The 22,702-nt window shown below is 48.4% G+C and overlaps 1 protein-coding gene and 2 pseudogenes across 1 annotated transcript; all 3 read right to left on the reverse strand.

Annotated features, from left to right (window-relative positions):
- Positions 1-1,564: 1,564 nt before the first annotated feature.
- On the reverse strand, positions 1,565-5,189 carry LOC136478687 (probable myosin-binding protein 5; annotated as a pseudogene).
- Positions 5,190-6,013: 824 nt separating this feature from the next.
- Positions 6,014-12,668, reverse strand: LOC136478703 (protein WVD2-like 3; annotated as a pseudogene).
- Positions 12,669-16,870: 4,202 nt separating this feature from the next.
- LOC136478719 (histone H1-like) lies at positions 16,871-18,232 on the reverse strand. The gene is made up of 2 exons (XM_066477014.1): positions 17,999-18,232; positions 16,871-17,881 (listed from the first exon to the last, which is right to left on the reverse strand). Exons 1-2 carry the CDS (start codon positions 18,161-18,163, stop codon positions 17,201-17,203), a joined length of 846 nt encoding a protein of 281 aa, XP_066333111.1. The 5' UTR covers positions 18,164-18,232; the 3' UTR covers positions 16,871-17,200.
- Between the last annotated feature and the right edge of the window lie 4,470 nt (positions 18,233-22,702).

Genomic DNA, 22,702 nt, shown 5'->3' on the forward strand with positions numbered 1-22,702 from the left:
GTGGTAGGAGGACTACCTCAGTTGACGCCTTGGGGGCCTTGGCAGCAATTAAAAAAAATACAGCAACGACGAACGTCCACAGGTGCTAAAGGCCCATGGCCTAAGGGTCCCCAACTGCCCGACCTGTTAACGCGTCAACAAATACAAAACACGAGAAACCATTTGGTCCCTGAGAATATATTGGTCCCGTTGTGTTAACCATTTGGACATACTACACACAGAGTGGCTAGTACGCATTTGCACGTCTATCTTAGCTGCTGTGCCTGCAACGCGGACATCTGGTGTAGCCGGGCACTGACCGCTAGTGCCCAACGCCGGAAGTGCTGGGAGGAAAGGGAGGGCACACGCCGCCGACGTTGTTCCCGTAGGTGCAGTTGGACGGCTGCGCTGAGGAATCCGTGCCTGACGCCAACTCCACCGAGACGACGACGCGATTGCCGGAGCCGCTGCCGCCGCTCTGCTGCCCCAGCCCCACCACCGGCCGCGCCGCCGCGCCAACAACACCGCCGGAGGCGAGGACGACGACTGCGAGGACAAGAACCGCTGCTGCAACCGTCGACGACGACCTCATGATGGCCGATGGGTCGTCGACAGGTACCAGGCTACCACTACCAGCCAACCAATCGATCCGAAGCACCGAAGCACTTGCTCTAGCTTAAGCGCGCTGCCCGTACTTGCGTGTTTCTCCTACGACTAGGATCGGAGCGCGCTCATGTGATGAGCATGAGCTGTGCTGTGTCGTGTATGCATGGATGCGCGAATGTATAAATACACGCGCGCGCAACGAGGGAGCACGGCGGCTGGATCGGACGGAAGTGCGTGGACGGAGACGAGAGGGAGAGACGTTTTGCATTGTCATTTGACCTTGGATGAACAAGTACTGGTTTGGAATTATTGGAAGCCGCTGCATTATTTCCACAGATTCAGACTTGCAGACTTCATGCGTCCAGCATGTTATTATTAGTTCATTCAGTCTAGGAAAGTAGGAAGCAACAACAAGGGGAGGCGAATGAATGACCTAATGTATTCGATCTTTTAATCCGTTCTAATTCCTTTTTTGACTTTTTCTTTCTACGTGTCATACTACCGCTGTGCCCTCGTTGTGCTCATGCTTGACTCTGTACTGGAAGCGGAGGACGGACGGCAAGCATCACTTTGGAAGGCAGCAGGGAGTGTGCTCGCAGTCGCAGAGCGAGGTCGGCGAACCTGGGCACGACGACGTGGCTGCTGCCCTGCTGGGCTTGCATTGCGTGCCTTGGCAGGGGGAGACGGATCATGGGACGGGCCTAACAGGCTAACTCAGGAGCCCTTTAATTTCGGCTCTAGTCTTGCATTGTCCGCGCGCGCACCACCGCAAACTCCGTGCGCTCATGAGCCACCGTCGGCGCCGGAACGCGCACGCTCACGGGTGCCGCGCGGCGGCGCGCGCGTGCGTTGCCGCGTGCGTGGTCCACCCGGTGCCAGCGGCAGGAAATGGGGCGGCGGTGAACAAGAGTACGTGGCCGGAGAAGGCGAGTGAGTAGACAAATTTCAAAAACCAACCACTATTTTGACACGGTATATCGGTATGATGCGAGAGCAAAATCGTCTCCTGCAAATTTCAAAATCGACACGCATAAGACCTTTTGTATCAGTACATATTTGGTTGCCCAGGAGGCCCCAGTACAGAGTGCAAGGCCAATATATATTCTAAAATTTAGAAAAAGAAACAAATAATCTTAAAAAAGAAAGAAACCTTTGGAAATTGTGTATACACACACACAAACACAAACACACGCTGGTCAAATCGCAAGCACTAAAACTCTGCAATGCAATTCCGGTGACTTCACGCGGAATGCTCAGCGCACTTACTTGCATACTCACAACCTCAATCACAAGTTCACAACCAGATGACAGCAACCGCATGCACTTCACATGTGTTCCACTACAATCAGCTCATCATTATTTACACCCTAAAAAAATCAACAGCCGTCAGTTAGCTCAGACCGAGGATAAATAAATAATAACCCATACAGTACTAACCAAAAATAGTACCACGGGATCAGTGATTCAGTAGAATTCAGAAGATTAAGTTTTTTTTTTGACTGAAATTCAGAAGATTAAGTTCAGTCAATGGGAGAGCATCCCTGACTGAAACATTGCATTACCTCTGCTACAGAAGCCAGTCGCCACCATCTCCACTTCTCCAGCTAATGATCCTACTCCTTCCAACCGATCCCCATCTTCCGAAGCTCCCTGAGGCTGCCAGCGATGTCGCGGATCAGCTCCTCGCCTTCTTTGCCATTTCTCAGCGAGTTCACACTGTGCTCCAGGAAGCTCAGGTCCGCTTCCAGTGCCATCAGCCTCTCACTGACCTCGGAAATCTCGTCTTCAAATGAAGCCAGGTCATTCTCACTGACCATGGCATGGTACTGCCCCTTGGGGTCACTTTGTTTCGAGTCCCCGGAGCTGTATTCATTTCTTCCTAGATGCTTCTCGAACACGGAGTCATCCATTTCGCCGTCTTCGTAATCATCATCGCTGCTTCTGACGTCAACTGGATCTTCTTTGCCATCACTGAGCTTTTGCACTGGAACATGCTTGCTATTGTTTGAGAATTCATGAAGCTTCTGCCTCAGCTTCCTCAAGCATTTCGCGATGTACGTCTTCTCGTCCTCAAAACAAGCGAGTGATTTAATTCCGGAGATGCTAGAGCCAGCATGTTCTTTCTGACATGAAAGGCGCATTTGGTCACGTATTTCATTGACGAGTAACTGATCTTTAAGTTTCATCCTGTAGCCTTCGATCTCAGCTTGAAGATTTTGAACGATTCCGGTCATCTTCTGAAGGTCCTCACGGTCATACTCGCTTTGCTCTTCCATCATCCTCTGGTACTGCAAGGCTTCCATCTGCTTTGCTGCCTTCTCTTCCTGCAGTCTAATGATCATGGCCATCGTTTGGTTCGCTGCCACAGCTGACGCGTTTCTTTCTTCCTCCAGCTCCTTCCAAAGACGGCTTATCGACTTGCGGTCCAGCTCAATTTGTTGCTTCAGTTGATCAATCGTGCACTCTCCTTCAGCTTCATTTACCATGCTCTCGGAGATACCTGAATAATTTCTGTCAAGGGATAGTGCTCTTGTGATATTGTTTAGTATGGCTTGTTCATGGTTGTTCTGTACAGTAGGGCTATCACTGTCAGTTGCACGGGATGCAGTAGACAGCTGTGACAACAGTGATTTCAAATCTTCATGGACTTTAAGAGAATTATTCCTTGATCTTCTTTGAGTAAATTCAACTTTGTTTTCATCTGGCAAGGTGTCGGTTTCAACAGATTTAGTGGTTATTGAAAACTCATCAGAAGAACTAAGAGCATTGTGCCAAACATCATCTTCAGATTTATCTCCTGGAAAAAGAGAGAGTATCCTCAGCACATATAAACGAATTAATCATAAACACAAAGGGTAGCAGATACTTCAACATGGTGAAGGATATAAATGGATAATTCAGACCTCTTGTATTAGAATCTTCAGCAATTTGCTGCCTGTCTTTGTTCGAAAGATCAGTTGACTGAAGGTTTGTGTTGCCATCATCTTGGATGTTGTGCAAACCTCCTGAACTTTCAGAAGGCTGATTATCGCAACCATCATTCTGGACTGGTATCAACCCAGGCTCCTCAGGTAATTTCTCCTGTGAGTTATCATATGGGGGTCTGTCATCTGCAATCTTTGTTAGATGATGGTCCCAATACAAAACCTTCCTTCAAATTATCTTGGTCATCCTTGAGAAAACTTCCAACATTACCACCAGGCTGCCAGGGCTCTGATTCAGTGTCAGAGGTCTTCAGCTCACCGTATGCAACATAATTGATCTCATCGATACTCTGTTGGTCTCTTGAAACAACTCTGCAAATCCCCTCGATGCCAATGCCACTAGCTTTGCTTTGAAGAACCACAAAAGGATGTGATTAACTTGCAATGGTCTTGAGCAACATGAACATAGAGTGTCCTTCTTCATGACTGGTGCTTCAGTTGCATCATTCTCAAAGTGAAGTTGTTTCTGCAACCCTACATTGCTGACACCGACACCGACACCGAGTTTCCCCACCAAGGACCGGTATGTTTCTAGGTTAGATTTCTTGTCAGCGGCAAATGACAGGAGGCAGGCTTCACACATCCTGTGAACATCAACAAGGTTTTGATGGATGTGGCAAAATGCCCATGATGATGCTTCTGCCTTGTGAGAACTGCACATTAGTTCTCGATAAAAGCCCGGCTGTGCCTTGCCTAAGACATGATCCAGCCTCGTGCATATTGGGCATGGGGGTTGCAGCTTGCATAGCTGTGCAAATGTTGTCACCAGATAGGAGAGCAGACCCTCAAGCAGCAGCAGAAGCATCAAAACCCATTCTTGGACTACTGAAGTTAGTAGAGCAGAGAACTGCTGATATCTGCATGGATCACCAGTACTTGTTCTTGAAGCCATGACTTCAACTTGGGATGGAAATTTCTTACTGGATGAATAGTTTGTATATTTCATGTTGGAAAAGAACTGAAAATATAATGTGCGGTTAGAGGCAAAACAATAACCTAAACTCTGAAACTTAAGCCAACTGGCAACTGCAGCACAAGTAAAAAGCCCCATAATTTGATTCAAATTGAACATATCCAACTCAGATTTCCATTTGCAGGGGAGGATTAAGGTTGAGGGTTTTAGGAATGAAACATGTGATTCCATCATGCTAGAGGGGCTCCTAAAGTAAAATCTTCACCACGATTAGCCATGTTATGTCAAAGATTATTCAGATTAATGTAAAATAAGAACATATACATCTTACAGCTTTAATTTAAACTGGAGGCTAATTTATGACCCAACTATATACAATAATCGCACAAGAACACAAGAAGTTCAGGTTGTACTGGATCGGCCACAAAACTCAACGGCAAGAACTCAAATGAAGAACCAATTCATTCATACAACCGAAACTTCTAATCCTACTATCCCAGTACACAATCCGATCAAGCAAACCGGATTAACTCCAGAACTCCCAATTCGCATCAGCAATTACTTAAAGAAAAGGGAAGATCAAACGGCTTATCTGGCATACCTTCATCACATTTCTAGGTGACCATGGATTTTGTTTGCCTCTTCGGGATACGAGACAGGAAGTGAGGAAAGGAACGGCTTGCTCAGATCTCCCCGACGCCCCCCCCCCCCCCCCCCCCCCCCCCCTCCCCTCCGTGTTCCTGGAGCACAACTTGCCAACTACCATGGAACCAATAAATAAACCGAAAATTAAAGGATTTACTTGCATCAATAAATAATTGAAGGACAGGTTAGAAGGTATCAAATGGAGAAATATGCCCTGTTCGTTTGGCTTATAAACTATACTTTTTCAGCCACCAAGACTTTCAGTCATGGCAGCCAAGCAAACAGGACAATAAAGGTGTGGGTACCTCCCAGAGTTCGTCATAACAGGCTGTGATAGTACAGAAGATTAGTCGGAGAACAAAATAAACAAATAAACAAAAGAAGAGGCAAATGAGTGCTGATCTTTCATTTCATTTCATTTTATTTTATTTTCAATAAATATGATAGTGGCCTTCTCAATTTACGATTCAAATATGCCATCATGCCCTGTCTGACTTTTTTATATTTTTTATTTATTTTCTGCCACCGGGTCACACCGACTGAAAAGCCAATCTAACTATAACCAATGAACTAATTGATACCTTGCTCTCGGCTCGACTCATTCCCTTGTCAACATTGACACTGACACGTGGGTCCACGTCATTAGTCAATACTGCTTCGAGAATATTTGGACCAAATTACCCTAATTGGTTTGTCACTGAGACGATAATTGCACTGAGGTTTTGGCTGCATCTTTCCAATATCAACTTGAAACCGACCGTCGATGCAACGAACCACCAGGAATTTTTTACACACCTCAGAAGAAGGCATGGTGGGTCTTCAGCATCTGCAGGCACCACCACAACCCTTAACAGGGCTTCCAACCTGGGGATGCATCAAACAGAACAGTGCCATTCCGATAGCTTTTTCAGCTCACAGATCAGTTAAGGCCTCAAGGGCTTCACAGGACCAAAACGCCAGGCTCCCTACAAGGATCCTCAAGTAATTTACATGGAATGTCAAATGGTCCCAGCAACAGAGTTCTTACGAGTACAAGACGAATGTAAGAAAATGGGCAAGGTGCAGCAGCGCGAACAACGTCATTGGCCCTACAGCCTTCTTTTGGTGGAGATGTTGGGTATAAAATAAAACAAAAAATGCATGGAGATGGAAACGGCTAAGAGTTAGGCAATTCGGTTTGTACAGAGACAACCGCAGCACTTGGCTGCTCCATGCTCTTCAGACGGCCTTCAGCTCAGGCTTGACAGATCTAGTTTTGGTCGCCACACCACTCTTTGGCGAGCATTGTACTCTGTTAGCAGTCTTTAGAAGTCCCAATGCTGTGACGATGTGACCAGGGTAGATGTTGCATTGGTATTTTTCCCCTCAGGTGTCTGTGGTGTATCACTGCAGCTCTTTCTCCTTGAACTTGTAAACTTTGGTGATTTGGCACGAGTAGGAGGCACCTTGACAGAACAGAAGGCAAAAATTAAATTCACCACTAGAACCATCGAAAAGTATAATACTTCACACAATGTATTCATGCCGCAAGCAACAATCATGCATTTCTATTTTTGTCAGGAAAAAACGTTCTCAAATACTATTTGCTCAAGGCTCAAACTAATTATACCCACGTCATTATTGGACAATCAGCTTGGTATTAGTGGAACCATGTGTTGTTCAAAAAAGGGGGCACAAAATCTGTCCTTCATTTTAGAATAGTGTGCACATTCCATTCTTGGAATTACTATACCCTCAACAATAACCATGATTATGACATGCAAAAATCAATAAAAGTCTCAGGACTCACAGCTACACTTTTTATTGAGAATTAGAAACATGAAACTGGAATTACCTTCTTAAGTTCAGCCTTTGGTGGGGGCCCTTCTTGATAGAAGCTTGGCATGGGTTTCGCTTTAATCACCAATGACTTCCTTAGTTGTTTTAAAGCAACGTCTTGCTCTTCCTACCCAAATAATGAACATTATAAGATTAGTTAATGATAGATAAAGGTAGTAATAGTGCTTTCCATATAGACAGGACTAGAAAACAAAACTAGCACAAACACTTACTAAAGGAAAAGCACAGATGGACACAGTCAATCAGACTACTGTACAATTTGAAAGAAACAGCATATGGTGGTCAATGGCATCAAATAACAATACCTAACTTAGCCCAACATTAACTAGATCTAGATGCATATGATAGTAGATGTCATTCAACCAATCATATCTAAATGAACACATCATTGATTAGATAATCACAACCAAGTCTTGAATTTCTGTTTTGTCTACAACGTGCAGATATTGCTTGTGTACAACTTGGATTTCATTTGAAAAACTTATTGACATTTCAGATTGAAAGACAGAAAATGATTACAATAGCAGGCAGGAAGATTATATAACAGGTGTACATGTGACGAAACTATATAGATGAAATATGTGAAATTTAATAGATCCCATATTCCAATTGCTTGTAGGAAAGATTGAAAGGCATTTGAAACCTCAACAGTTACATATAAAGGAAAACTGGAAAAAGAACAAAGGAAATGAATGAAATAAGACTGGTGCGTAAGTAAAACAGAATGAAGTACTATGTGTTGAGCGAGAATCTTGAGTTTCCATAAATTTTATAAAGAACAGGTAGCATAAAGCTCACTTGTGTGTACCCAGAAACAACTCAATTTGAATACTGTCCTTATTGCTCTTATTTTCAAAGCAATAATTACTATATCGATCAAAAGAATAATATACAAAACTCAAGTGACCTGACCTACAATAGTCTGATTGCAAGAGAGAGATCAGAATTCAGAAGCAAGTTCTTACCTTTTTCCTGGCCTCAGCCTCGTCCTTCTCTGCTTCCAAAGCTTTATGTTTCTCCTCTAATTTTGTGTAGAACTGGGTAATTAACAACACTGTCACTACCAGAACCTTTTTTTGGAATAATAGTGCTTGCTAGTTGTGAATAATCAGCATGAATTAAGCGATCATCTGGAAATAATGCAAGAAACTATACACACACCTCCTTCCTCTTGTCAGCACGGTTAGCACACACAAATGATGGGGCAACGGGAACAGTTGTCTTAGTTCTGCCAGCTCTTGTTGATGTTGTAGTTCTTTACACAAGCTCAGGAAAAGGGCCACATGCAACTCTGAACGCTTGTAAAATTCATGTGTTTCTCAATTTAAACATTTAACTATGAAAATGGGCATCATCTTGAAAAAATATTGAGCATAAGAAAATATTGTAAGTTTAGTGGATACAGAAAAGCACCGTTTAGACGATGCTTTCATGTTCAAAGAAGATAATTGTATGAGTATGAGTGTTCATCATTATTTACTGTGAAACATCAAAGAATTTGGTGCTTAATTTAAGAAAAAACAGTATGTGATTTTATGGTCATCAATGAACATGAATATTCAAATCTATTTGTCGGGGACCGAATACCGGGGTACCCAAAGAGGAGGAGCTAATAACCATCAAACGTTGATGCTTCCGAACAGACAAGAACGCAACTACACTTCTTGCCCAAACGACCGAAGGTTGGCTCCGCCTCGCCCGACCCCTGAGGACTGGCTCCGCCTCGTCTAACCCCCGTGGGCTGGACTCCGCCTCGCCCGACGTCCGGGGGCAGGCTCCGCCTCGCCCGACGTCCGGGGGCAGGCTCCACCTCGCCCGACGACTGAGGGCTGGCTCCGCCTCGCCCGACGACTAAGGGCAGGCTCCGCCTCGCCCGACGTCTGGGGGCAGACTCCGCCTCGCCCGACGACTGAGGGCTAGCTCCGCCTCACCCGACGTCCGGGGGCAGGCCTTGTGCGTTGCTCCTTCATAACTACGCGTGCAGATAAGGCGGGGCATTCAAGTCAACCGCAATACCGAGGACCATACCCTGCACACCTGCAGGAAAGTACCATCAGGATATGACCAGACGGGCGCTTTAAGCCCTTCCAGGCATGTCAGAGCCCAAACAGTGCTGTGGGCGCCGACATTTGTCCTACAGTGTTATGGGTGCCGGCATTTGCCCTCGAACACGAATCCTGACGGAAACATACGACAATTGCTACGGTCCAAGAGGAAACTCATGTCATCTACAGTAACGAACGTGGGGGCCTCTACGTCATCTGCTCCCCGTAGGGTCGTGGCTCGGCACCCTGGTGCGTCGCGCCGCCCACCGGGGCAGGATGGGACGTGACCACTTGCTGAACGAAGCCAGAGCACGGCCCTATCAGGATCACCGAACGTGCTATCTCTGGCACCGTCTGCCGTGTCAGCAGGGCAGGCTCAAAGGAAAAGGAGGACCTTCTTGGCATCTGGTTTTTCTTCTTTCTCCCATCTGTAAATCCCTGCTCCCCCTTGATCTATAAAAGAGAGGGCAGGGCACCCCACTAAGGGGAGGGATCAATTCAACACACCACGCATCACATAACACACAGCTGAACAGCAACCGAGCTCTCAGCACCCATTCGACCTTTCCATCAGAGACTTGGGACCTGTCCCTTTCTCGACCGTTTGTACCCCCTACTACGAACATTTCAGTGCTAATAACACGAGCAGCAGCAGCAAACTGGACGTAGAGACATTCTGTCTGAACCAGTATAAACCTTGTGTCTTTTAGCACACCATTCGGGCCCAACGCGCAATTTTAGCACACCATTCGGGCCCAACGTCCAACAAATACAAATTTACTAGTTGGTGTTTATTCGAAACACTGACACTATTATTCCATCCTTACGTAAGTAGGTGTGAAACATCCGAAGCTTATATACCGAAAGTTTAAAAAATTAGGTGCATAGCTATGAAACAGCATAAAAAAAGGGATGAGGTGCTCAACAAATCTTAGCACACAGAAAAAGGATACGAGGAAGTCACAGAACAAGAGTCCTCTTCCACAGGGAGAAATGCCTGCTCAGGCTGCAAAGTCTTCCTAGGTGGCATCGGCGTACTCTGAAATAAATAGCCAGAGTAATTCTGTTAGTATAGCCTCCTATTTCACAAAAGTATACCGCAGAATATTTTCAGACAAGAGAATAAATTAGCCATGTTCCCAATTAAATAGAAATGACATGGGTTCAGTTTGTGCAACAATTTTTTAGATGATCCTGTGTGGTAGAAAACTTAAACATGGAAGAAGTCCATGATCAGGTAGCTTCAGTGCATAAGATAGAATATGTATGATCTAGCTAGTAAGAATTAGCCCAAGAAAAACACTTGCTGCATAATAAGAAATAACAGAATCAAAACAAGAGGTAATGATATAGGCAACACCAAAATTTAATGAGAAATGTGCAGAAGGCAATGACCATACCTTCTTTGTCATACTTGCTGGAGAGATGCTACTTTTATCACCAGATTTATCCTTATTTTCTGATGGATTAGGTCACACCGCCATTTACTCCAGATGACCTTCTTTGAGTAGAAAGAGAGAATGGTTGGGGAACAACACGTTTAGGCCTCTCCGATCCAGAACTGGCAGTCGCAGACTTTGCTGGGGACTTGGGGGGAGCAGACTTCTCTTGATCAATCAACTTCAGTGAATCTTGATTTACACACTTGTCTTCCTGTGTGTCACCTTCAACATCAGGGTCCTTAATGGAACTAGTTTCCTGGCCTTCTGGGCTATCATAATCATGACTACCACTAATGGTTTCGTCGCATCCATCAGTGTTGCCATTCAGGATGGCATATAACAACACCATCCTGATTCTTCATCTGTAGACATTTCCACAGCCTCTTTCAACATTGGACTGCAGAAAAGAATATAAAGATTAAATACACATGTAGCTTCTGCAGCTGGAGGCCTAGAGAAATTCAAGTAGAACTATAGAAGAGAAGAATTGATATACAATACATGGCTTGAGCAACCATCATGGACAAAAAGAACAAATCATAAATATTATTCACAAATACCATGCTCCCTACGTTCGAAATTCTGCAATCACGTTCTCACGATAACTGAAGGACCTGGTTCTTTTAGCACATTCTGGCAGCCGATTACCTACGCACATATATTCAACTATAACCATGCCAGCAGTCTTTGAGGTATGTGACTACAAAGGTATACCTGGAAACAAAACTATGGGGGTGTTTGGTTCTTTAGTCGCTCCTAAAATTCATGTCACATCGAATGTTTAGATACTAATAAGGAGCATTAAATATAAATTAATTATAAAACCAATTACATAAATGGAGGCTAATTTGCGAGACGAATTTTTTAAGCCTAATTAATCCGTCATTAGCACATGTTTACTGTAGCACCACGTTATCAAATCATGGACTAATTAGGCTTAAAAGATTCGTCTCGCAAATTAGTCGCAAGTTGTGCAATTAGTTTTATAATTAGTCTATATTTAATACTCCATGCATGTGTCCAAACATTCGATGTGACAGGAATTTTAGGAGGCACTGCAGAAACCAAACATGCCCTATTTATTATCCAAACTGAGCACATTTGAAGAGAATAGCCTTCGGAAAAGTAAACATTAATTAGTATGCTCCAGACATTTTTCAGTGAAATTCAAGGCTAAACAACCATCGGATATGTAAAAAAGGAAAAACATAAGCAAACTCGGCAATCCTAACAGGAAGCTGCAGGTACAATATATTAAATGCCAGGATTTTCGAACATCAAATGAGATACCTAAGGAATGCATGTGAAACATTTCATGTATGCAAGAGTTCAGAATCGCATCCACAATACAACTTTGAAGCACCAGTGGAATGATTTCAGCATGTTCAACAAGTTGAGGCATAGAGATGTCCAGATTTGCCTCTTCAAAAGGAAGAAACAGCAGCTCAAGTTCAAATTTCGTGCTTGATAATTCCCAGCAGTTCCACACATTCACATAAATGGAGAAATGTTGCAGAGGCCCCCACTGGGCCACTTGAAGAGCACATTGCTTGGGGAAATACTATGTGTGATAATCTTCTACTAAGATTAGTACAAGCACCGACAGCGATGAGGGACGCAATGCAACATGAACTAAGACACCCAGCTTATAGAGCAACACTCGACCTTTTGTATCCCCGCAAGCTCCAAATCTCCAAGCTCACCAATCTATCTCCTACTAGAGCAACCAAACCCTAACTCGCCAGCCCAGACCAAGTAAAAAAATACCACCAAAAATCACTAAAAACCGTGTGAATCACGGAGACCTCCGCCAGATCTGCCAACAAGCTAAGACGATGAACTCCGACAGCGACATTGCTCCAGGGACTACACCCACACCCACATAGCCCACCGAAACAAACTGATAACGAAGGGAATGCAGCTGAAGGCAGTGGCATTACGTGCTCTCGGGCCCATTGTTGGTGAGATCCCAGCGGCGGCGCGCCGCCGCCGGATCCCCGCCGCTGTCGCCGGTGGCCGACATGGAGCGACAGCGCAGCGTGAGCCCGCCCACCCGCCGCGCTCGGCTACGCTAGCAGCTAGCTTCCCCGCGTCTCCCGGCCTCGACCACCCACGGCGCCCGCAGCGCCGTCGGCCGTCGCCTCCTACTCCTCCCTCGCCGCGCAGCCGCAGCCTCGGTGGCCCGAATGCGTGCGTTTTTTTGGTGGGGGTGGCTCCCTCGCTGTGTGCGTGGCTCTGTGTGTGGATCCCCCGTGCACGAGGGGTCGTCGGCCGCTTCATCATTCCAGTAGCGGAGCGCAGTGGGGGAGGACCGAGGAGTGTGCCGTGCTCGCCGTTCGGGCCCACGTGTAAGTGGCGGCCGAGGGTACCTGGGTTGGGTTAGGTTAGGTGGTTCAAAATGTGATGCAGTAACGGTAACAGTAAAGTACTCGTTTTCACTGTGCTGGCAGAGGCAGGTGATCAGTCTTGCTCTTGCAAGCTGGAGCTGGAGCTGGAGCCCCTGCCCCGCAGTGCCGCAGAAGATCCGGACCCGTAGAAGCTGGGGAAGGAAGACGACGGCGAGTCGGCGACCGGTCGGTCGGTCACCGCTTCACCAGGGACTGAGGGAGTACCCGATCCGGTCCCCGTTTGCTACTGTACCGTGACCAACATCGGATGCTTGTACCTGACAGTTAGGCCGGTCAACCGTAAGCCTCGCCGCAGCGGCAGCGGCAGCGCCCCCATTCATCGCTGCTTCCGGACGTGCTCCAAGCCTCCAAGTATTTTTATTAATGCCATCATTGCCATGTCTGGTTTGGGCCACCGACGTGTTCGGTAGACGCTCAGCACACCACAGTATGTGGTCGGAGGCTCCGTTCGCGATTGGAACGAGTTTTTTTTTTTTTTTGTTGCAAAATTCGTTCTCCTCGAGGAATCAACATGCTTCAGCACGAGCAACTAGCCTGTTTCAGAAATCAGAACGTAAGAAATGTTCAGTCGACAAGGATGTGCTATTAGTAACTCTAAAATCTGGATGTTGACATTTTACTTTTTGTTCCACACCATTGCTCTTCATATAAATATATGTGGATATGGCATTGTACCGTGAAGACGTTGCTTGTATTTGTATATGTTTTCCAGGCTTTACATTGCTCTACAGGTCGATCGAGTCAGGTAGAAGGAAAGCCCATCATGCTTTTTATCAGACCAGTACAGGTGAGGAGTGCCAATTAACCTTTGATGACGGCTTATCTGCTTGGATTATTACAAAAAAGCAACTCTTTACACCAAAGCAAAGCTTATACCAATTTTCCATTCATACTATCTTGTGGTACAATCTAGTGCTAACTTTAGCTTCTTTAAAGCGAGCCGTTTGTGCCGGTATACTGCACGGAGGACCTTGATGGTGAAGCTTGAGCTACCACACAAGGTTATTTCTTGCGTGGCAGTTTTTCTGATTTCGTGGGCAGGTGTTCACCCGTTTCCATAAAATAGGGCTACTACCTCCGTCTCAAAAGTTTTGATGCTTAGTTTTATCCTAAATCAAACTACTTTTAATTTTAATCAAATTTATACATATTATTATTAGGACATTTATGATATCAAATAGATATGCTTTGGAAATATGACTTATTATGAATGTAATGATACTTACTCCCTTGGTCCCAAAAAAATACGCTTATTTTTTCAAAAAGTTAAACAATTTCATGTTTTCTCCAAATCTACAAAAATATACTAATATTTATGATGCCAGATAAGTAACATTTATGATACTAGATAAGTACTATTAGATTAATACTAGATATATTTTAATAGTAAACCTTTTTTGAGACATAAATATTGATATTATTTTTTCTATAAATTAGTAAAAGTCAAGTTTAAGAAAAACTGACTTTGTCCAAAACTATATGAGCACACTCTTAGGATGGAGGGAGTATTTGGTAATATAAACTTGGTAGTTTCTTATATAAATTTTGCAAAGTTGAGATAGTTTGATTCAGTTTGAAATAGAATATAATGTTTTTCTTTTGGGTACAGAGGTGATTTGAAGAGTGCCGCTAGCTCCTCACTCAGCTGAGGATACAAACATTAGAAGTGATCAATCACTGACGTCAGACTTCACTGCTTCTGGTACAAATGATAATACACCAGGGAGTGTGCGGTTTCTGCATGGAATATGCACTGCAAGTCCAGCAGCAGCACGGCTCGTATACATGTGACCTTGGTCTGGTTTGTTTTAATCTAAAAGAACTAGTAGATTTTTACTAATTTCTTTTTTGGAATACATCTAGTTAAACTAGTTTGAAGTTCTGTTACTTTTTTCTAAAATGAAAAAAGATAAAAAGTTTGAAGTGGTGTTACGTTACAGCGAGTTGTGCCGGTCGCTAGGTCTCACATTGGGTTGGGCCGGCTGAAATGGCAAGCGAGCAAGTGGTGGGCTGGCAATTCTTAGCCGGGGACCAGCTAGGTCCTCCAGGTATTGTCACACACAGCCGGACTAGGCGGCCAGGCCAATCCCAGGCCTGCTATCGTCGGTTTCGGCACTTATTTTGGCTCGACTGATTCGTTGCGAGAGGAAAATAAATGTCCGTTTCATTTTGTTTCTGCAACGCTTTTTCGTCTCCGCCACGCTGACGACTCCCATCAGCCCCGCGGGTGTGGGTCCGTCCATCAACCACCGCGCCGGCCGCCGGCACGGCACCGTCCGCGTCCGTTCGTCAGGTGCTCGCGGGGCTCCCGCGGCTGCGTCCAGATCCACGTTCACCAGCGCCAACTCGCCCAGCTCCGAGTTTGCCACTGAGAGGCTGTTTGGTTGGATGATTTGAGCCCGTCGTCGCTTCGCAGTGTTTGATGTTTGGACAGACCTGCCCGTAATAGATGGCAGCGTAAACGGAAACAGCGCAGTATATCACTGTTACCCCCTCCTATCCCAGCGGTATTCGCTCCGTTCCCGGAGTCAAGGTCAAAGCGACAAAATCAGAGTCACGTTAATCCTTGCTCTGTAACGGTTCGCGCTGGTTTCAGTTTCGATTTACGCCGTTGCCTGCACTGAAACAAACAGCACCTAAATGGTGTGGTCTAGCTCTAGCCTGTGCCTGTATGTAGAGGCCGTCACGTCACGGCAAGCTTTCCGCTCGCACGAGCAGGCGAGCTCGTGCTTCCCGTGCAATGCACCACCGGATGTCTGTAGACTGACAATGTATGAAGGGTAGGTGCAGAAATGCAGCGCTGCCGTATCGTGTAGGATCGGATCGGTCGACTCGTTTCGCCAGCTCGTCGTTTTTTACCTAGTTCCGTGGATTCGTCTGCCCATTCGAGTCAAGACACGACACCGGAGAGGCAGAATCCACATAGGGCTAGTTTGGATGCCAAAATTTTTTGGTAAAACGCTACTGTAGCGTTTTCGTTGTTATTTGACAATTAGTGTCCAATCATAGTCTAATTAGGCTTAAAAGATTCGTCTCGTGGATTTCGTCTAAACTGTGTAATTAGTTTTATTTTTATTTATATTTAATGTTTTATGCATGCGTCTAAAGATTTGATGTGACGGAGAATCTTGAAAAATTTGACGTTTTGGAGGGAAACTCAACAGACCCCTATGCATCCCCTCCGAGTAGCAGTAGGCCAGTACTGCTACTGATAGTAGTGGAAAGATATCCACCTCGACTCCAGCTATCAACAAGCGAGATTGCTAGCTAGGCGCAGCTATGTCAGCCTGGCTCGCCCACTGGACACTCGACCGCGATCAGGTGCGGAAACGGAGATACTCCTAGGAGTATCAGCAGCAGTCCAGTACAGCACTGAGAACGATGTGATGCAGGGAAAGGAGAAGTCGTTCTCGCTGCAGCAAAACCCAAGAAGATGCAAGATGACCGAACAAACAGCGAATAAAAGCAGTACTGTAGCCAGTTTCACAGCAAAAAGAGGCGCACACCCTTCTCCTTGGTGCGTATCTTTACGCTCCAAATCAAAAAAAGAAAAGAGAGAGAGAGAGGGACGACGGCCTGAGAAACCTTGAGCTCTCCCGCCTCAAACCACGCCTACGAGTGGCGTCTAGTACGTGTCAGCCAGCGGCTCGGCCACGCCACCAGACCTGCCTTGGCGCGGGGCGTCAGGACATGCAACGCGCGGCCTGCAAGGGTTTCAACTGTTTTATAAGCCCAGATCAGCTCAGCACATCAAACCATATATAGCTTATCCGAAACGATACGAAAATCACGACAATAATAATAATAATGAAATAAAGATCACTATTACAGCTCATGAAGCCCCTGTAGGCTACCAGACGTAGGACGAAAGGCAACATACAAATCGTACGTATACAATGGATGCTGTGCATGTTGGTCACGAAATGCACACCGAACGATCCTATTTCAGATCTGGAATTCAGAGGACCCCCAGCCAAGAACAGTTTGAACATACAAAAACACAACAGTAAATCAGCAAAGGTAGGTAATTCTCGACACAAACTTTATCACCACATAAACCTTAACAACTCAATGAGCACAACTCCATCAGCTACAGAAATACACCCTTCTTCTAGTAATAATAACACAGACTCCTTCGTCATCGTCGCCGTCGCCGTCGCCGTCGCCTCCGCCCTTTCACCATGGGTACCGACTGACCAGTGTACCCCCGCCCCCCATATCAAATTTACAAGCTAAGTACCCCAGACAACCACCTCGACTAAGGGAAGACCAAAAAAGAGTAAACATCTAGCACCAAACGAGAACGAAACCCTAGATTCCTCCGGCGCCGACAGCCGCTCTACTTCTTCGCCTTCCGGGCAGGCACCTTCCGCGCCGGGGCAGCAGACTTCTTCGCCGGAGCGGCCTTCTTGGCAGGGGACTTCTTCGCGGCCGCCGCGGGCTTCTTGGTCGCCGGCGCCTTCTTCCCCGGCGTGCCCTTGGCCGACGTCTTGGCGGCCTTGGCAGGGCGTCCGGCCTTCTTGGCTGCTGGCTTCGGCTTGGCGGCGGCGGCCTTCGGCTTCGGCTTCGCGGCAGCTGGCTTGGCCTTCGGCTTGGCGGCTGCCTTCGGCTTGGCTGCAGCCTTCGGCTTGGCGGCTGCGGCTTTCGGCTTGGCAGCGGGCTTCGTCTTAGCAGGGGCCTTAGGCTTTGCGGCGGGCTTCGCCTTGGAAGGGGCCTTGGGCTTGGGCTTGGGCTTGGCGGCGGCCTTGGGCTTCTTCGCGACGGTCTTGGGCTTCTTCGGGGCGGCCTTGGGCTTGGGCTTCGGCTTGGCGGCGGCGGGGGCGCGTGCGGCCGGCAGCTTGTACGAGTTCTTCACCTTGGTGAGCTTGCCTGCGGCGACGAGCTTCTTGAGCTGCACGAGCAGGAGCTTGCGGAAGTTGGGAGGGAGCTTGTCCTTGTGCTTGTCCTCCACGAACTTGGCGATCGCGTACTGGCTGGACCCCGTCCTCTCCTTCAGCGACGTGATCGCCTCCGAGATCATCTGCGCACCAACCATCCACAATTGCGTCAGATCCAGACGCGACGGAGAGCCAAAGCACGACACGGGAGGAGGAAGCCAACACGGCTAGCAAAGGGTTCAAGGGAGGGCTGCAATTACCTCGGCGTACGGCGGGTGGGTCGGGCTCGTCTTCTTCCTGGGCGCGGCGGCCTTCTTGGCCTTGGCCGGCTTCGCCTCGGCGGCTGGCGCAGCCGGGGCCTCGGCGGGGGCCTCGGGGGCCGCCTCCGCCAACGGCGCGGGAGTCTCAGCCACGTCGGTCGCCATCAATGCAGCACTTGGACCTCGACGAGGAAGGAGAGCGCGGCGAGCTCGGGTGTGCAGAGGAGAGAGAGAAGGAGAAGCTCTGCGGTGGTGGGTGAGGAGGTCGGGGAGGAGGAAGCGGTGCTTAAATAGTGGCGACGACACGAAGACGAGGAGAGCCCAACGCCGCGCGCTGATTGGTCCATACGGCCGCGCCTCGGATCGCCCCCATCAGCGCCCCACATTGAACCTTATCCGTTCGATCCTCCCACATCCAACGGTCGTCACACCGCCCCCCGCGGTGCCGCGGATTCCTGCCCCGCAGCCGGCCGCCGAGCGCACGAACTCGGCTCAGAGTGTGCTTCTCCTCCCGATTTGCGATCGAATATCTCTTCGCTTGATCAACCGATCCGTCTCAAACTTCGTATACACGTAGTAACGGAGCATAGATTTCAAACAAGTGTAAAACCAATGGATTCCGTTGAGTGTACAGAGAGATATTGGCTCGGGAATCCGAACTGGTCCGGCCGGCGCATTTGTGTGAGTTTGGACGGGATTTCCGGCCGGCGACACGGGGTGCACCGGCGAACAATGCCTCTTCCCGGCACGGCCGTGTAGCAGGCTAGCAGAGGAAGCCGGTGAGCCCCGGGATCTCGCGAAACCGACGTCGTTTCGACGGGCTACGGCCGGACGGAACGCGACGCAACTGACACACCCCGGAGCAGTCATCCCGGGCGGTGTGTGACCTTCAGCCACCTCTGCGCCGTGCGCCGGCGCGGTCGCCGGCCGTCTCGCCGGAGCGCCGCCGCCCTCCTGGCGCGCCCGTCCATGGGGAAGGTGCTCCCGCATGCTGCATTTGCGTTGCCACGCTCTGATCCGGAGCTGATCGCTCGAGAGTGGTCCGAGCTTGCTGCTGCCGTTGGGGGGAGAAAGCATGACGGGTGACACATGCTTCCTCGTTGCACTTGCGAGCCCAGTTTCGTTCGTTCAGTGAGAATCTTTCGAATTGCTCGACGCACGAATCCGTTCGAATCTGATTTCGCGATGGGGAGATGAACTGGGTGTAGTTTCGAAAGTTTTCGTTACGGAGGTCGCGGAGGAATCCGTCCTGGAAGAGGTCAAAGCAGGCAGGGCCGTGGTAGTACTAGTACCCGTCGTGCCTGATGGAAACGGACCGGCCAAATTCACGCTCCAATACGTGGTATACAAGCACAAAACTTTATACTTTTGCTGCGCTCAGATGCGTACAATCTTCAGGCCCAGGTTGGTCAAGGATTCACCGATAAAAATTTGGAAGTTTAAACCGGATGCTAATCCTGTTTTTCACGAAACGGGAGCAGGAGACCGCTGTGCGGGTGTGTGGTCTCGGTTCACCATGAGCCTGGAGGAGAAAGGCTTTGTAACACGGGGATTCGCTGCTCAAAAACGTCACGCGAACGCGCTGCAAAACTGCAGTCGGCGACGGATCGTGAGCCGGATCGAACGAGTGGTCGTGGCAGATGAACGCACGGGATATGGATCATCGTGGACAGATGTATAGGGCTGTGCCGGTGTATCGTCGTCCTCCGTGCACCGAGCTGCGCACCCTCATACGTGGAGTGTCTTCATCCATGGAGATTAGCCAGGGTCTCGACTCTCGAGCTCGCACGGTAAGTACTAGCTAACTACCGTGGTGAAATGATGGTAATGCCCTTGGATCGATCTGGTTCGTCAGTTTTGGGCGGATATGATGAAGGGAATTGGCCGCTACACAAAAACTGCCTGGTTGACAGTTCCATGCCACTCTAGTTGGCTCGACTCGATTGTTGTTGTACGAAGAGCATCGCTACCTCCTATCTTTTACTATCGGTTTACAATCTTGACGCGAATTGTTGCTGAAGATTACAAAAGGACACGATGAAACGACTAGCTTTCGTACTCGGCTCGGCAATTGCCCAGAATTAGGTGGAGTTGTCATCATCAAAACTCAAAAGGGACTAGTCGTAGCTACCATTCGGTTCACTGATCGAGCAACCATCTCTGATCCATCTACACCTTCACCCCAGGCGCAGCAGGCCAGTGACGATCGAGGTGAAACTGGCTCGAGTTCACTGTGGCCTGCGATTCTGCGACCTGCCTGCCTTTCATTCCCCGGGCCGGACCTTGGAGTCTTGGATCTATTCTAGATGGCGCCCTTGATGATTTCGACGCGTCTCCCCGTACAAAACGGCAGGGGTTGGACATGCGTAAATCTTGCTGCGCCGCGCCGATGTGTATGTGTACGTCTACGTCACCGGCCTCCGACGATCCGGCGACGGAAATCAACTCGTGTCGGCGTTGCGTTGGGTTCGTTCGCCTTTGGCTCGTCTCGTCGGCGTGTGGCAAGTGAACTGAGCGCCTGAGAGTGAAGCGGCCGGTTCGCCGTGAGCCCTGAGGCGACTTTTGTTGGGTCGGAGGTAGAATGGACACCGGACAAGCACACGAGAACTCACTTGTTGCATGCATACTAGCTCAAACACATGACGCCAACGCTTCCTAGTAAACGGGCCGGCCGGGGATCAGGTAAAACGGTGGACGGCACATCACATGATCATGGATGGCGTGCTCGATCGCCTACTGGCTAGGGGCTGTAAGTACAAGGTGTATCCTCATCACAGCAGCGGCTCGTTTTTGTGAACCGTGCTTCATGCACGCCATGGAAGAAGCTTGCTTGCCGGCATCGGCATCGGCATCGGCATCGGCATCCATGGGGTTTGGGGACACTCCAGCTACGCGTGAATAGTTCGCTGGCTATCACTGTGGTGGATTTCTTGTAGTAAGTACCACTCAACTTTGGGCAGGCCGGATGGGGGAATCTGGCTGCTGGCGCGGACAGCACTTGACCTGGTTGACCGTTCCATACAAACAAAGAGCTAGCGTCATTATTCCCTGCTATTTCTATCCACGGCCACTCATTTTTAGCACGCCAAAATCCAAATGTTACCAAGCAAAACCCGCTCAAACAGCTGGCGTGTTCTGTTCCCGCTCGACTACCAAATTTCGGACGGGAATCTGTTGGAGCGTTTGAGGAGCCAGGCAGCTTTTAGTTTGTTTGTCTCACCGGGCAAGCAACGCCCCGTCGCATGCCGGTCGTGGTACGTGCCGGCGATGAGGTTGTAACCTCACCTGCGACTTGTCGTGAGCTCGGCAGCAGTGAGGACCCTCGTGTTATGTAATTCATTCAGAATCCAGTACGTTTTCTCGTGGAGCGTCGCGGGGGAAAAGAAAGATCAGCTAATAATGGATGGATGACGACCGCTGACCAGGGGCGGGCACCGGGCACCTGGCGGATGTGTGTGATTGGGCGAAGCAAGTTCACCGTCCGCACGAATGGCCAGGCGCGCGGGCACCCGCTCACTCCATCTGTGGGCGGTGACGAGGACGTCGCAGCGTCGCGGGAGGGGAGGGGATGGATGGATGGACAGGAGGAGCTGCTCCAGGTGCTCTTTAGCTACCCACAGGCCACAGCCCGCGGCACAAGCACAACTTGTGTAGCCCGGCCGCGTCGTGTTTCTTTGACGGTGCAGGCTGGCTTGAAAAATTGTTGAGGCTGATGTTAATTTATTATGAGAGAAAAACATTGTTATTTTACTGGAACGGTACGACTGATAAGTTGAAACGAAAAGACAGGAGCGTCAGCGACAGGCAAAAGCCAAACGAGCACTGGGAAGGGCTGCACGTACAGCACGGCTGGTCCGTGCTCAGTCTGTTTTTTTTTTTTTGAAAGTGGGCTGGTCGATCAAGCAGGCAACTCTCCCACATCGTGGATTGGACTCCGGAACCTGTAAGACCAACCTGCACTCCTGGAGCGATCATTTTTCAAGACTTCATTTTCCATTCTTCAAAATGGCCCTTCTTCTAATGGAACAAATGGGACAAGGATTCAGCATGGGTGAGGATTTCGGCAAGGAGAGACCTCCTCTACCGCCCTATATATGTTCATCCTAGACATCGACACCATGCACCATGTACTCTGCTCAGAGGATGTAACGCAAGACTCCGCCTATCGTTATATGCTGACGATGCGGCAGTTTCTCCAACTCATCCACAATGTTACTTGTTAAGTGAGTAGTAGCTCACGTCCGATTGTACCGGTCTCGGACTTTTTTTTCTCGATGACGTAAAAGGTTTACGCGTCTTCGTATTAAGGTAGAGAAAAAGTTTGATACAACACGTCATCGGACGTCCTAGGGAGTCAATAAAGATTTACATGAAAGCTTAGATCCTCTCTAGTGTTGTGTAAGCTAGGTTGTTACATTGGACATAGATCGACTTAAATTTGCGGCGCTGGTAAGGGAAGCCTATGCCCTAGCTGTCGGGCAGCGCCGCCGCTTGCGCGTGCCTAAGTCGCCGATCGCGGACTTGGATAGTATCCTCGAAAGTTTCCATGGGCAAAGGGTCGGTTTCACAATAATCTCTATATAGGAATCCTGCCTCCAAAAGCGGGCCTGCGAAACAGGCCACGTCGGCCGTTAGCCCATTAGCCGTCCGATCAGGCAGACGAGCAACGTGGTCCGTCCTATGGTGGAGCGGTTTGGGCCTCTA

Source organism: Miscanthus floridulus, chromosome 1 (genome assembly GCF_019320115.1).
Source record: "Miscanthus floridulus cultivar M001 chromosome 1, ASM1932011v1, whole genome shotgun sequence".
Taxonomy (NCBI): domain Eukaryota; kingdom Viridiplantae; phylum Streptophyta; class Magnoliopsida; order Poales; family Poaceae; genus Miscanthus; species Miscanthus floridulus.

What these genes read in the sequence shown, in the direction of transcription:
- LOC136478719 (XM_066477014.1), bottom strand. Translation starts at nt 18,163, where the DNA reads ATGGCGACCGACGTGGCTGAGACTCCCGCGCCGTTGGCGGAGGCGGCC. An exon ending in CCCACCCGCCGTACGCCGAG is followed by an intron (nt 17,882 to 17,998) that starts GTAATTGCAGCC and finishes GTTGGTGCGCAG; the next exon opens with ATGATCTCGGAGGCGATCAC.